The 14,408-nt window shown below is 36.7% G+C and overlaps 1 protein-coding gene across 1 annotated transcript; it reads right to left on the bottom strand.

Moving 5' to 3' along the window:
• Positions 1–396: 396 nt before the first annotated feature.
• On the bottom strand, positions 397–7,660 carry LOC139128673 (death-associated protein kinase 1-like). The gene is made up of 6 exons (XM_070694410.1): positions 7,547–7,660; positions 5,687–5,956; positions 3,512–3,656; positions 1,570–1,718; positions 1,152–1,331; positions 397–660 (listed from the first exon to the last, which is right to left on the bottom strand). The coding sequence occupies exons 2-6, from the start codon at positions 5,825–5,827 to the stop codon at positions 397–399; spliced, it is 879 nt and encodes a 292-aa protein (XP_070550511.1). The 5' UTR covers positions 5,828–5,956; positions 7,547–7,660.
• Between the last annotated feature and the right edge of the window lie 6,748 nt (positions 7,661–14,408).

Raw genomic sequence — 14,408 nt, 5'->3', positions numbered from 1 at the left:
TTGTTACCCGGGCACATTTGATTGAAAATGTCGCAAATATCTCCCGTAACCGCTTCCAGAAGCTCATGACATTTTCCAATTAACTGCTTTTTCGACTCTTCCGCCCGAACGCAAACGTTGACAGCTCTTCTGTGATCCGTCATAAAGACCAGGCATTCAACATCATGACAAAGCGTGATACCGTTTTTCCATAGCCCATTCGGAGGATGACCAAGCTGTAGGAAACGCTTGTACAGGCGGACTTGTAATCTCGGAAAAAACCCAGCTGTAAAGCTATCTGTCTCGTCATGGCATTCAAACCGTCGGCCAAAATATATCATCCACTGTATTGCAACACCCCATTCGTCACCTGACATCGTGTCTGTGAGAAGTCCAGGCAATAAGAAACTTAACTCCTCACCGGAATCTTTGGGTTTCACTGGCCTTGCAGAGAAGCTCGCAATGCTCAAGTATATCGATCAGTAGCTCTGTATTAGCGTGCTTTCCAAGTACCTTTTTTATATCACTAAAAGGGTAGAATGTCTTCTTCTCAAACTTGTCTATGTATTGGGAAAATACGTTGGTAGCTAGCATTGGTCCGAATACCCTTTCGCAAAGCCATCTTGGTTCCAATACAATAACATCTTCTCTCTGAGTTGATATTTGCTTGACATAGAGAACCTATGAATAACATGCAAGTATAGCGAAGGTGAGTTTCGTTTTTGTAATATTCAAATGATAAAAATTGTGTTTTTTAATCACGACCAATTATCTTGGTGCATATACACATTACTTGTTCAACGTAAAAACAATGATTTTACAAAGGATTGCCAGTAAGGGGTGAATTTATGTTAGGAGTCAAATGTTGATACATTATTATTGTATTGTCTGGTATCTAGTTATAATGTATCTCCGAGATATGACAGACAACATTAGGTTTTTGATTCTCTATCTAGGCAATATGCATTACATTGCAAATGATAAATGTTTTCCCCTTGTTCACTGATAGGAGAACGGTCTTTAATGTACAATCTGGCAAGAAACCAAAAAAATGAATAAAATCGTCAACCATTGTCATGTTATTTTATTACAATTACGTCCAATCGTAACACTTCACCAAATTAGGGACTTTTGGATCACTAACGTTTATCGTGAATGCAGGGAAACCTTACCTCACCCATATCGTTCAGGAAGTTGGTTGCCTTTTTCAAAAAGTCCTCATCAGCAATAGGGTCGATCTTTCTACATTGAGTGAAATAAGACTTCCAATACAGTACCGGGTACAGGGTGTCACACCATTTGTGTTTTTGTTTGATTATCTTGGCGCATAGGTTTGGAACCTTTCCTGTCAACTAATAATAGCAATGGAAATGGTAGAATGAAATAAAGTAATCAGTTGTATGTATTATTTCCTTTTAAAAAGTATTGGTTGTGCTTTATTTGAATGAAATTAAAAAACGTGTTGTGAAAACACAAGTACGATACGCAATTTATATTTCATAAGAAAACCCTCTTCGTACGTAGAATTATGTTATTTCCTTAATCATTTTGATACTAGGATCAATGCAATACGATATATGACGTTCTTACCTTGACTTGTTGCAGGTGTAGCCTGAGTCTTTTTATTTCACTACATCTTGATTTATGACAGTTCAACAGAAAAGTTTCATCAGATATATCCAAATATTCGCTGAAGATCCTCTGTGATTCTTCAACAATTTGTCTCGTCAAATGATTAGCTGCAATGTTAACATACAACGATATAGTGAATATATATGTTGGCATCTTCCTAGACTTGTTCCCAGAACCACACGACTACGTTCAGCAATCGTATTAGTTGTTTTTTCAAGTTGCAATATCCGCATCTAAAGATAGTCCTAGGCAACTTCCCATTAAAATCTTAGAAAGTCTGAGTTAAAACTAGTTAACTTCACCGTGGAGAGACCTTTTTCAATACAAGTTGAGAGATTGAAAGGCATGGAAATGGGTGTCGACGAAGAGAGAGAAGCGACGGAAGGACAGAAGAGACAGAAAGACATAATTTTGTAGGCGATTGAAGCGGAGGAGTTGAGTCACTAACTCTTTCATCGTATGTAATGAATAATAAGAATACTGTGAATAGAGAACGACCTCATGTGAGAGTTTGTTTAGATTTTTTACTTATTTGATTATGAAAAAGTTAAAAAGGTTTTGGCTTGCTACGCTTTCTTTGTTATATAAGGAGCATAAGAGCTGTTTCTTTTCAATCCACCTTGCACTATTGAAAAGTACCTATTCATACAAAATAAGTCAAGCATAACGTTGAATAAAGAGTAGGAATGCACATTTAAATAATTCAGTTAATTCTTCCTGCTTTCATATGGAATGCAGTCCCGTATGCTTGCATGTCCGTTACTTCCGTGGAATAAGAGCGCTAATAGTAAATGACATCATTTCCTTTCATTAATATGCAAAAATATTATATTTTTTTGCATTTTCCACAAGAATGATGAAAATAAAATCTAGTAGCGTTACAATGGATTCTTAACGTTAATTAATTCATGTGAATTTATGGCTCAGCTGCAACGACAGCTGACATGGAACATTAAAATTTGTCCGAATTTCAGACAGCGGTGTCCAATGTCGTGTGAGTGCAGCTATGTTTGGTAACGAACCTGAAATCGTGACCGATTATTTTCAAGATGTAGGTAATGTAGGTGCTCCGAATGACGGTGACGGAAACGATGCTAAGCAGCATACAATAATCTAAGCTCAGATTTTGTGACTACGCAAGTTAAAACATGAAACACCTGAGCACCCAACACTGAAGCACCTAACACTCAAATCTGTCAAGTTAAGCAGACTAATATTTCTAACAGTAGGTATAAAGTAGCGAATATATTACCATTGTGATAGAAATCATCAGAGAATCTGGTTGTTTTAGTGGTGCCCATATTGTAAACTTGCATTCATACTTGTTAGTGCTTGTCGCTAGGCAACAGCATACATGTAGTTTGAGGTTATAGAAGAGGTCATAGCCTCATTGTGATGAAAACTTTACTTTATAAACTAAAATATATTAGTTTATTATATTGGGTAAGTTCCGGAATGTCAAAACATAGTCGGGAAAATGCTAGCTGTATTCTCAAATTCAAGACTGCTGTAATAACTTCGGCACTTCTATTGCTCAAGTAATGTACTAGTGCTGCACATTGCATCTTTAAGTGAAACACTAATTTTCATCTTTCCTATTCTTTAAATATCGTCGCTTTGATATTAATCTATTGACTCGTTCGAGTTCATAAAGAATCGATATCAATGCATTAATATTTGGGTACTTGTGTACAGTAGGTGGTGGCATAACTTTCACCAACGGGACAAATGTTCAACATGATGGAGCAATAACTTTCAATGATAGTTAAAAGATCATAATGCAGGATGATTTCAAAAATGAAGCAGGCTTAAGGTAACGACAACCGTCACTGATGATAACTTTATATTTCAAGCGACTTTGTTCATGATTTTTTTAAACAGAAGACAATGTCTCATTTACCTTCGGTTTTGTAGTCTTCATGCAATTCGTCAGCTCGACTGGCGATCAATATAACTCGTGGTTTTCTGATTCCTTTCGCTGCTTCATCAAATGAATATTGGTCAAAGTTGATCGATCCTTTTATGAAACGCAGCCAAGTCATGTTCTAGAATTGAAAGAGACTTATAATAAATATGTTGGCTGAATGTAAGAACGATATGTAGAGATTATTATGAAAGAATCACATTAATTCGGACACCGCTGATATAGTTTTTTTTTTTTCTATTACAAAGTATCAAGGTTAAGCATAACGACGGGATAATCGCGAAATTAAAGGTATACTATCACCTATTCCAATTTAGCCACAGTTACCATGGAAAAAGAAAATCTAACCAATCACAGATTTAAAGCGGGTGGCCGCTTTTTTATATACAGCGCCCTCACATGGGCATTTTAAATACCAATGAACGCCCCTTTGACCATATATGGGAATATTTAGACTACAGGTTACTGTATACCTTTAAATATGCACCTTGAACTACCGTGAAATGTGACATCCCTTCACTCGTCTTATATGTAACTGTCACTGGTCGGTGCAGAACTCACGATGCCTATTTATTTTTTTTTATTTTTTAAATATGCCATTTTTTCTAAACACATTATCATATACCTACAGTCACGTGCCTGTGTAAAGCTATGGAAGAAAGCGCCCTCAGATCAGTGCATTTTTTTACGTTTCATGCCCCGGCCCAGTGCCCAGATATGGGCAATCGCGTGCATTTCTGAACTACCTCTATTCTGGTTAATAAGTGCGTTGCTATCCGCAAACCGATCTCACCGCTGCGGCTCCACTGTCGCCACGCGCAACTACGATCTGATCGAGCAGACGTTTTCCTAATCTCGCGCTGGCTTTGTGTACGAATGGAACGTCTTTTATTTCTAAATTCTTGTGAAATCCAGTGTATACCATGTGCTGTTCAGTATAAATTACAAGAAACTGACATCACGCTTTTGTCCTTCTTACACCTCAATTTCAGCCTGCATCTCCGTTGGTCACGTAAAAGTACGCATGTTATTTTGCGCGTTCTTGAATTCTGCAGGTTGACAAATGACGTTGTTATGTATGTCAATACGTCTTATTTATGAAAAACTGACACCAATGGCGAAGAATTTTTGATGTCGCACGCATTTCTATCTGCAAAACAATGTTGAATATCATGTAAACTACATATTTATCATTCCATAAGGTATATGATAAAACCTTGGTCGTACGGCGTACGGGTCCGCGCACGCTCGGGCCCTTCCGCCGTACGACCTCGGGCCACAAAAATAGTATCAGGGCCGTAAAGATTATAAAGAGCCAGGGATTTCACTCAAGATATAGCCTTACGCCAGAAAATATAATTCATTTTATAAGTTTATCTATTACTTTCCGTCTCAATATGTTGTCTGGGACTGAACCAACTTGTTTACTGAAAATTTTTCAGTAGACCTCACCGGATCTAAGATTGCTTTTGTCATCTTTTTCACATTTATGGTTCCATATGTATCCGGTGAAAGAAATTCACTTCTTATTTCGCAACATATCTGTAGTTATGAGAAATCTTTATGGCTATGCACAATAGGAAATAAAAAGACTTAAAAGTCTGACGCCATTATCTTATTGCGTGCGAGTCTGGAATCAACATACTCGATTTCTTTATTCTTACAATTAATAGCTAATGAAATACCAGGTCCTTGATCATATCAGATTCACAGCTCTGAAAAAACCTCTTAAAATTGAACATCTTGAAGAAGTCTGTGGTCAAGAATTTATGTGGACATGTAATGGTCATTCCTTTTTTTCACCTTTGCGTTGAAGTCATCATAGCTGCAGAGCATTGACATACGCATATTGGCTGATGTTTCTCATTCGATAGTCATTGCTCATAATAACACATAAATACAACGTCAGTTTCAATGCAATCGGCACTTCAAGCGTTGAATAAATCTACTCTTCTTTTATAATGCTATATGACAATCATACGCACGTAAGTATATATGACAGTGCTTCATTTACAGCCGTTCATAGAGATTTGTGATCACAATAATCAAAGTGATTTGTAATTCAAGAGACCACGACGTTTCAGCATTATTTTTGCCAGGTCTATAAATTTAGAAAATGAAATACGAAACGAAAAAGTGCTAAGTACTTACCTTTTCACATGCCACTTCGAATGACACAAGTTTACCGTCCGAATCGGTGACTTTGTAAACGATCAAAAAGACCGCATTCTGTGCTCCAAGAAACATATTGTGAGTGACGTAATACTCTGGTTGGCCGGCAAAATCCCACATGCTCACTTCTCCGACATCTTTGATGCTAGCGTTCTGAACATCGATACCAGGTGTACGAGTGTACTCTTGTTGTTCTGGTGGTGGCGCTATTTCTTTTCCTCTCTTGGTCAAGTAGGCTTGAATTAATGTCTGTAACGATTAGCAAATTAATTTTAAAATCTGTTTAGGAATGTTTAGATAAAAATAGTTATCAAATGGATAAACCAGTTTGTCCTCTCCAGACAAGAAATATGGGATTCATATTTTTAGTGTTCTTCATCTTGTCAATAACGTTGTTGCGCATGGGTCGATTTCTAAATTGCAGATGCGAGTCAATAGAAAGAAATGATAACTGATTTGGTCAAAAGTGGTGTTATTGCTTTAAAGAATAAACCGGAATCAGTGATTATTATCAGAATCAAGCATTAAACAGTACAACCACTTGACAAAGTTTTAGTGCTTTTTAAATTTTTTCTTTTCTATTTCTCTTCCAGTTTGGCTTACCGTACGATGAATGAAAGTACTTCTAACAACATAAAGGTTAACTGTGTCGGGCCATGGTAACCGATTTAGTCTCAGGGGTCGTTGTGGTATTTTATATGTTCATTATTAGGACCAACATAGTCTGGCAAGTGAAAACATGGTGTATTACGTAATATTTTAACCTGGTTCACTTATGTGATGCAACCTGGCGGTGATTTTTGAGGGTCGCATGTTGGCCAGAATGACAGGCCTTTGAGACGCACTTATGATATTTTCTGGAAAACTGACAAAACATTGTCTGTGATATGCTATAATAGAAATCGTATGAAACTCCATGAGAAGCATACTGAAACCATGCGATCATCGGGCATTTGCCATTGAAAACGATTCCTACATACATGGATCGTAGCTTGAAAATGATTGAAAATTTGCTCACGGCGTATAGATATCACTTTACATGTCATGCAAACTCAATGTGGGATTCATTCGTAAAACTTCAATTAGTTTACAATCACTGACTTTTGGTTTTTGAATGTGGTAATGATATTATTTCATGATTTAAAAAAAAATATTCTTTCGTCTTGGAAAATACGGACTATGAAATGTATCACCACAGTGGAAGACGTGATGATAGTCATAACGTGAATGCTGTACTGTGTAACTGAATAGCATTCTCCAATCATATTTGGTAATAATATGGAACTGTGTCGAGAATAAAATATTTGGTAGTAGCACTATGTCGAGGCCACCGATCGCCATAAGATTTTTTAAAGAAATAAATAGGCATGCACTATTGTTACCTGCTATATAGAGTCGGTGATAGGGACTTGTATTTCTTTAAGCCATTAATTATAAAAAGGATTTATACCTTGTATTTCTTCAAGCCATTATTACGACAACAAATGTCTAAATATGTGTAAAACCAAATTTCCCTTCAACTTATCAAACTATAGTAAATAGACATTGAGAGAGTATTGAAAGTGATACGACTTGTCACATGCACTTCATTTGATTGTACTACTTGTATGGTGAGGTAGATGGTCATTTCATTTTTATGATAAGCTGCATTGTAAGTGTACGATGTTGACGATCGCTCTTCCAGTAGATAATATTAGATGGTGATATTGATTATCACAGACTATTATTTCTGGTATTTCGCCAATCAGTTCGTAAATGTTGCCGTTGACTGATTGAGCGATTTTGTTTTCTACATTTAGTTTGTCCTTCCTTTGGTAAGTTATTGGTATGGTCACTTACCCTCTGAAGAGATTCTTTCAATGTAGTTTTCCAACTCCGCCCTCTCCACAGAGAAACACTTTCATGATTTCTCGTTCATATCCAGACTCTCTCATCAAGTCATTGTATTCCTTGTATTTCTGTTTTAAATCGTGTAAAATACGCGATAAGTAAATTTGCGTCAAAACATGACACCAATAGTCATAGTGCATCAATATATTGTGACGTTAACCTTTTACGCCGCAGAACGAAATATATTTCAAATATACGTACAGCTAATAACGTTAGACGGAGAAGACGGCAAATATTTCTGTTTTATTAAGTTTGTCATTTAACCCCACGGTTTGATATGCAAATAACTGATATGAAAAGGAAGATGTCAATATACTTCTCTTATCCTTTCATAATCCAAGAGTACGTCTTTGCAAGTTCTCTCGGCGACATCGATTGGCTTTTGTCCATGCTTGAGGGGTTACAATAAAATACATAGGTTATCACGCTTTGTATTATTATTACATAATATTATGTACCACAGATTACCAATCTATTGGTAGCGAAATAAAGTTGGTATTTTCACAGACAGAATTAATATAGTCCCTCTATATTGTTTGCATTCCCTAAAATACTGACACATTTCTGTGTATTTTAGCTTTTGATTGAGATGATACTTAATGCTATTGAATATTTTACTCATAGCTTACTTTCAGCAAAATATTTTACGAACTTCAAAACATTTTGAAAACAGGTCACGTGCCATTTAATAATGTTTACCTAGAAAACAGTGGTTAAGAAATCATTTCCCGCTAAATTAATGAAAGTAGTTATTATCCGGTAGTACTTTCTATTGGAAAATATTGTCGCCGGCTCCTGAACGACAATAAATATCAGAAGCGGAATGCATATCTGTGGAGGAAAATACTTATTACGATTTGGAGAACTCTAGTTATTTTGAACATTTGGAATCATGATTTATCATCTAAGCGAAACTAATATCTCGGCACGGACCGAACAAAAAAGCTATGACTTCAGAGGAAGCAGTAGCGGCGACATCTACGGTAAAGCCTTCCGCATCTGCAACATTTACCACGCTATCGAGCGAACATGTCAACGCTCTCGTTGAGTTGCAAAAAAACAAAAACAAAAAACACCGTTATGAAAACACGTCGCTTCAATCGGAAAAGTAATGGCGGCAGAATACATCGTTTCACTCGTTAAATATCTTCGGATCACCAGAGAACGCGCTCCGAGGCCATGGGTTCTGTCATAATAATGTATTCTACAAAGTCTATAAATTTTGGTCGTATCTTTCGCGTAATATTTCTTTTGCCTGATACTTACGCAATGGTTGAAAAAGTTTTGGTTGATCAACATTTATGTTGGTGATCAACATTTATGAATCATTTGAGACTGTGGTATTGTTGAAGTTTTTTTTTTTTTCATGGACGTAAAAAATATTTTAGGTCCAGGGTTGTGTTAAGCAAATACTAAAAACGTGTTGTTGATATTCCTGTGCATGAGCATTGTATATCTCGTTTCCTTGTTGAATCCGCAGGGAGATAATTTTAATCCGGTAATAACAATATAAAAAGTAAACATATCCCTCTTTCGCGAGTAAGATTGTGACCAAGTATGTTTTCAAGGTGGTAATATATTGAAATAGGAGATCGTTTATAATTCTATACACGAGAAAAAACTAACAAATATGCAACTTTCCAAAATCTCGCACAATTCTTGACCTGTTATTTTGCATTCAATTCGCCCTATTCTTTCGGTCTAGCTTTGCTCATAAATCGCTCTCTAAAGATTGACAATGTTTGTTTGAAGGAGCGTTAGGTTTTACTTGATAACTGAATTCGCAATAAGCGCTGAAGCCAATCCTGTAAAAAATTTGAAAAGGTAAAGATATCGCGGTCTTACAATCAATAATAATGATTAATGATTAGGAGTTTGCTTGCAATACTAGTCACACAAGAAACCGAGAAAGAAAGAAATTGTTCTGGTAAGACTCCAGCATTTAAAGAATAAAAAATGCAACCACATTATTTCGGCCTCTATAAAAAAGGGAGAAGCTTATGTGTGTTCGTATTTGTAATTCTACCATGATGCTCTATGAATTTTTTGCATCACTTTCTTGCGTTTTTGACCCGGCAAGTTTTTGTTTCTCTAGTGAGGCGACACAATGTGATAAGCGGCTATTTGTGCTGCTGTTTGCTCAGTTTCAGCGCTTTTTTAATTAGAACGACAATTTAGGTTGATTTTTGATGCATTGCAATCTACATTTAATTGGGAGTCGTATGTAGAGTTTACCCAGGAATTAGTGATGTTCAAAAGGACACTATCGTATATGAAACATTGCTATTACACAATATAAATGTGTTTACAATATTTTACACTAAAGAAATTCAGTTTCAAAAAAAAGGAACCGCTCAAGTATTTTAATCATTGTGTTCGAAAGTTTTTTAAAAAAAAAAATGAGCAGCAAATTTCCATGACAATGACAAAGAATTGTTTTTTTTTCTTTCTGTGCCTAGAAATATCACCATAATTTTATCTGGCAGTTTTCTCACAACCTTGCTTGTGAAGGCCTATAGATATTGAAAATGGCAATAAAACGATGTTGTATTGCAACAACTATACATCATACTCCATATGTAATTGTATCTGAATTAATACTGATTTTTTGAGACTGCAACTTTGGTGTTGCGGTGTTTAAAATTTCACGTTATTTTTTTAAATATACATTATTAAGTTGTTTAATTATTGGTTATTATTTGAAACGAGTATCACGTATAAACATTCCTACTTCAAAAATACGAAATTAAACATTTTCTGTCTTTTCTTTACCTTATTTTTACTATGCACATCGCTACCATATTGTAACAACAGTTGGACTGTCTTCTTCGGACTGCCATACCTGAAATGCTTTTCCTTTGCTGCAAGATGAAGAGCAGTGTCACCATCCTGAAATATATAAATATAGCACACATGTATGTATATCTTACAATAGTATCACTCTAAAACAACACAATTTAACGAACATTTTGCTTGTCGCATGAACATGTCTGTATATACTGTTTTCATAATAAAAAACAGACTGCAATTTCATGAAATTTTCTTTCAGAATAAGGTCACGTCTTCCGAAACACACTCATATTTTGACATGGATGTTTTGATCAACAAAATGAATTATGTTTACTATGACTTATTCAGGAGAATGGCAGCAACATGCCATGAGTTAAGGTTTTGACATTATTGCATGATGTTTGGTGGATATCGCGTCCTATTTGGGTGGTTTGCCCATAAATAAATATGAAACATACAACTGAGGGAACGGACATATTGTTTCGAAAATGAGGTCATTCTTTATTTCGAAATTGGCCCAAGTCATAATCTTCAAAATTGGCAAAAAGAAAATTAATAGTCCACATTTACAATACACTAGCGTTCTTGGACACGATTGTCAAGCTGCAACTCATCTTTGTTTGGACTTTAACAATGCTGGCGCCACGAAATACCAGCACGGTATCGACATCATGGTCTTGCTCGTTCACACATTAAAAAATTACCCAATTACTAATTTGCTCATAGTGGTATCTGCGTAATACCGCCATGTTCTGTTGTGACATTGAGCTGTTGTTGCCATTTTTAATTTATTCATAGCGTGGGTTTGTATCATTTCTAATGTCGGTAAATCAAAGTATTGTCTTATTGTATTCTTTATAGCGTCTGTATCCGATATATCTAAGATACTTTAAAAGTGAACACAATAACCCACAGGAAAAAAGGAGGATTAACTAGGCCAGACTCACACACAGGTAGATTCATGTAAGAGCGGCTGGGCCGTGAGGCCTAGCATTGGTTCCGTATTCAATAAACAAGTTTCAGTTCTACGTCAACACTCGTCGTCAATTCCAGCTTCTTTCCTTAAGTTACGACAGCGTCAGTTCCAGTTCCTTTCCTGGTTGAGATACCGAACCCGGAAACAAGACTGACTTTGGGTCGTCAGTTAGCTCTTGTCGCCAAGCGAGATGCTCTCCGACTAATTCCTCGAAGCACGAAAGTCACCGTTGCCAAGCCGACCACTTTGCCGACAAGCGAATTTATCAAGGTCAAAGTATGTGAGTAAATCCACTATCGGAGAAACTAACTACTTGAAGATTCACATCGAGCAATTCCCCGATCAAGGATATCTTGAAGACGCAGAATCTACTCTTCTAGTGATGAGGAAACAAGCCGTCTACCATCAGAAATGAACAATTTTCAAGCAGTAATTTTATGAGGCGATCAGTAAGTTTAACATTTAGAGCGTTAGGTTTTTTAATATGATTGTATTTTCGATAAGAAGGAAAACAAGAATATGCTCTCTGATTTCTTTTAATTTTAAAAGACTCGTTAATCGCATAGCTACGACAAAGCAAACATCGCAAATCTTCGAGCCTACTACACACGCGGGATGGGGTACGTAAATACTACAACAGAAAGACAAGCGGGTTGGGAAGATGGACATTTCTGAGTACGATTCTTAACTTTCAATTGCATTGTCATTTCGAAACGCGTTCGTAATGTAGTCACTGTGAGACAATTTTCAATCGGCGGGATAGCTGAATAGAACTCCTGAAAGGGAATAAACCAACCTGGTCACTCTACAATGCCGACAGGACACATGCCTTATTGAACGAACTGGAGTGCCAGAAAAGGAAACTGAACTTAAGCATAGACAAAGATAGATAGAGTGGCAAAGGGTTTAAGGCGTGAAGCGGTTACGTAACCCATCCATGTTCGCCTCGCCTCAGGTTGCTCTCGCCTCTCTTTTCCGAAGAGTGCGACCATGAATCCTTCGGTAGTTTTCGGATTTTCGCCAATTGTGAAGCGAAAGTACGTTCGGCAAAGTTTGTGTTGTTGTTGTCGTGTGGTGCTGAGCAGAATTGACGTGCTGGCGAAAACGGGAGTGTTTTGAGCTTCAGGAAAACGAATTTTACCGTTTTAAAAATTCCTCTCATATTTTTATGAATATATAATGAGTGTGTTTAAACCAAATTGAAAGTCTTTTATCGATACTGTCTGGTTTTACTCAATGGTTTACGGTCAGTCGTAATCTCTTTTACACGTGCGTCAAGGAAGGACATGTTTATGAAACTGCTGGCGTGTTATGTTTTGATTGGCGTGAAGCAGTGTTTCTGGCCTGAGAGCTCACAAGGTAAGTATGGTTGCTACGCGACTGGCAGTACGATGCCATCTCGCCGTATTCTTCGCATAATCTCGTGTAATCATCAACCACAAACAAAGCCTCCAAAAAGTTTAACACCTTTGGAGCTCATTTTAATATGAAAAGCCATTAGTCTACCGAGACGACCATGGAACAAAAGGCATGCAAGTGTTGCTACTCTGGCTATGTTACTCTGTGACTTAAGTAATACCTCAAGAAGCAATAGATTACCTTATGGACAAAACGTAAAGACATGTTCTTGGTGTGCTAAGAACAATTAACCATGTGAAGAAAGTAACTGACTAAAGAAAGAAAGACTCAACAAGAAAGGACAAACATTAAAAGACATTTATACTTGTATTTGTGTTATACCTGTAACTTTTCTTAAGTGTTTGCATCAGCTAATGAATGACACATTGACATTTGCTATGATTTTATTGTTCGAGATCTCGTAGTGAGCCGGGTAACGGCAGGGCTTCATCATACTGCCTGATGTCTCAGCCTTAGAAGCAAATACTATGTTTCACGATTCAGTATGATATCGCTATAGGAATTGTGTCTACATTATGTTGTATTGTATATTGTTTTTCTTTGATTCTTTTAATTACCGTTGTGTATTTTTAACGTTGTATCTAATGGTAAACTCGGGCCTTTAGCTATGCAAATTACACCGTGTATAAAATTCAATTGTTTTACTTTCGCTGAAAAACCATTGGTAAACATTCATTTTTTTCTCTCAAAACCCTTTAAACAGTATTTAGTCAACTAAAATACCATTTCTAGCACTTTAAATCACACGTTTTCCAACGAATAAGGATTTATTTTGAGAGCCGGTCCGTCGTAAAGTGTTTGAGGGAGGGTGACTGCCGTCCGTAAAAAAAATGCCTTCGTCCTTGTAGAGAAGTTGTTCGACAACTCATTGGGACAAGGTAACCTCTATTAACAAATTACTTTCTGATAGGCGAATACACATGCAATTTACTAGATAACTGGGTCCTGAATCGATATGGTACAGACCGTTAAGAAAAGCTTTTCTGTGGATTTGTTTTGCTAGTGTTACAATTTTCCTCTCGGCATTATACTACTAAGACAGTATACATGACAGAGTATCACTACATAGTAGTTGTCATTGAGACATTTGCGATTACAAGCTTGACCCATTCGTAGTAAGAAATGACTTAGTCACTAGTTTTAGAAGATGAATATATACCTGACATCGTCACCGTACCTGACTCAGTACGAGTTACATTAACTTCAACTAAATATTGATAAGGCCAGACAGAAAAAATATTGTTCCTTGGAATCACCGCTTCTGCTTTAGTGCCGAAATGTGACTGTTTCTTCGAATTTACGCCATGAGAGTGCAACTGCATCCCCATTATATTGGTGTTGCCGGTGATGTCTTTGTTAGCACTTGAAAATTCTCAGAATTTGCTCAGTAAACACTGCCGGTGTATGTAACGCTTCTATTATCGTGAACAGTTTATGAAATCTGGACTCCAAGTCATCAGTAACAATATGCCTAGTGCAAAATTTAGCTGGTTTGGCAAACAAAAAATATCGTCCACCGCTTTTTCGGCCTTATTTTTCTCTGACTTGCATGTGCAAACAAGGAATCCAAAATGATATGTATACCATGTGCTTAATTCACATCATTGTACTGTGACACTCCATGAT

Source organism: Ptychodera flava, unplaced genomic scaffold (genome assembly GCF_041260155.1).
Source record: "Ptychodera flava strain L36383 unplaced genomic scaffold, AS_Pfla_20210202 Scaffold_64__1_contigs__length_706160_pilon, whole genome shotgun sequence".
Lineage (NCBI taxonomy): Eukaryota > Metazoa > Hemichordata > Enteropneusta > Ptychoderidae > Ptychodera > Ptychodera flava.
This window is presented reverse-complemented; position numbering and strand designations above follow the sequence as displayed.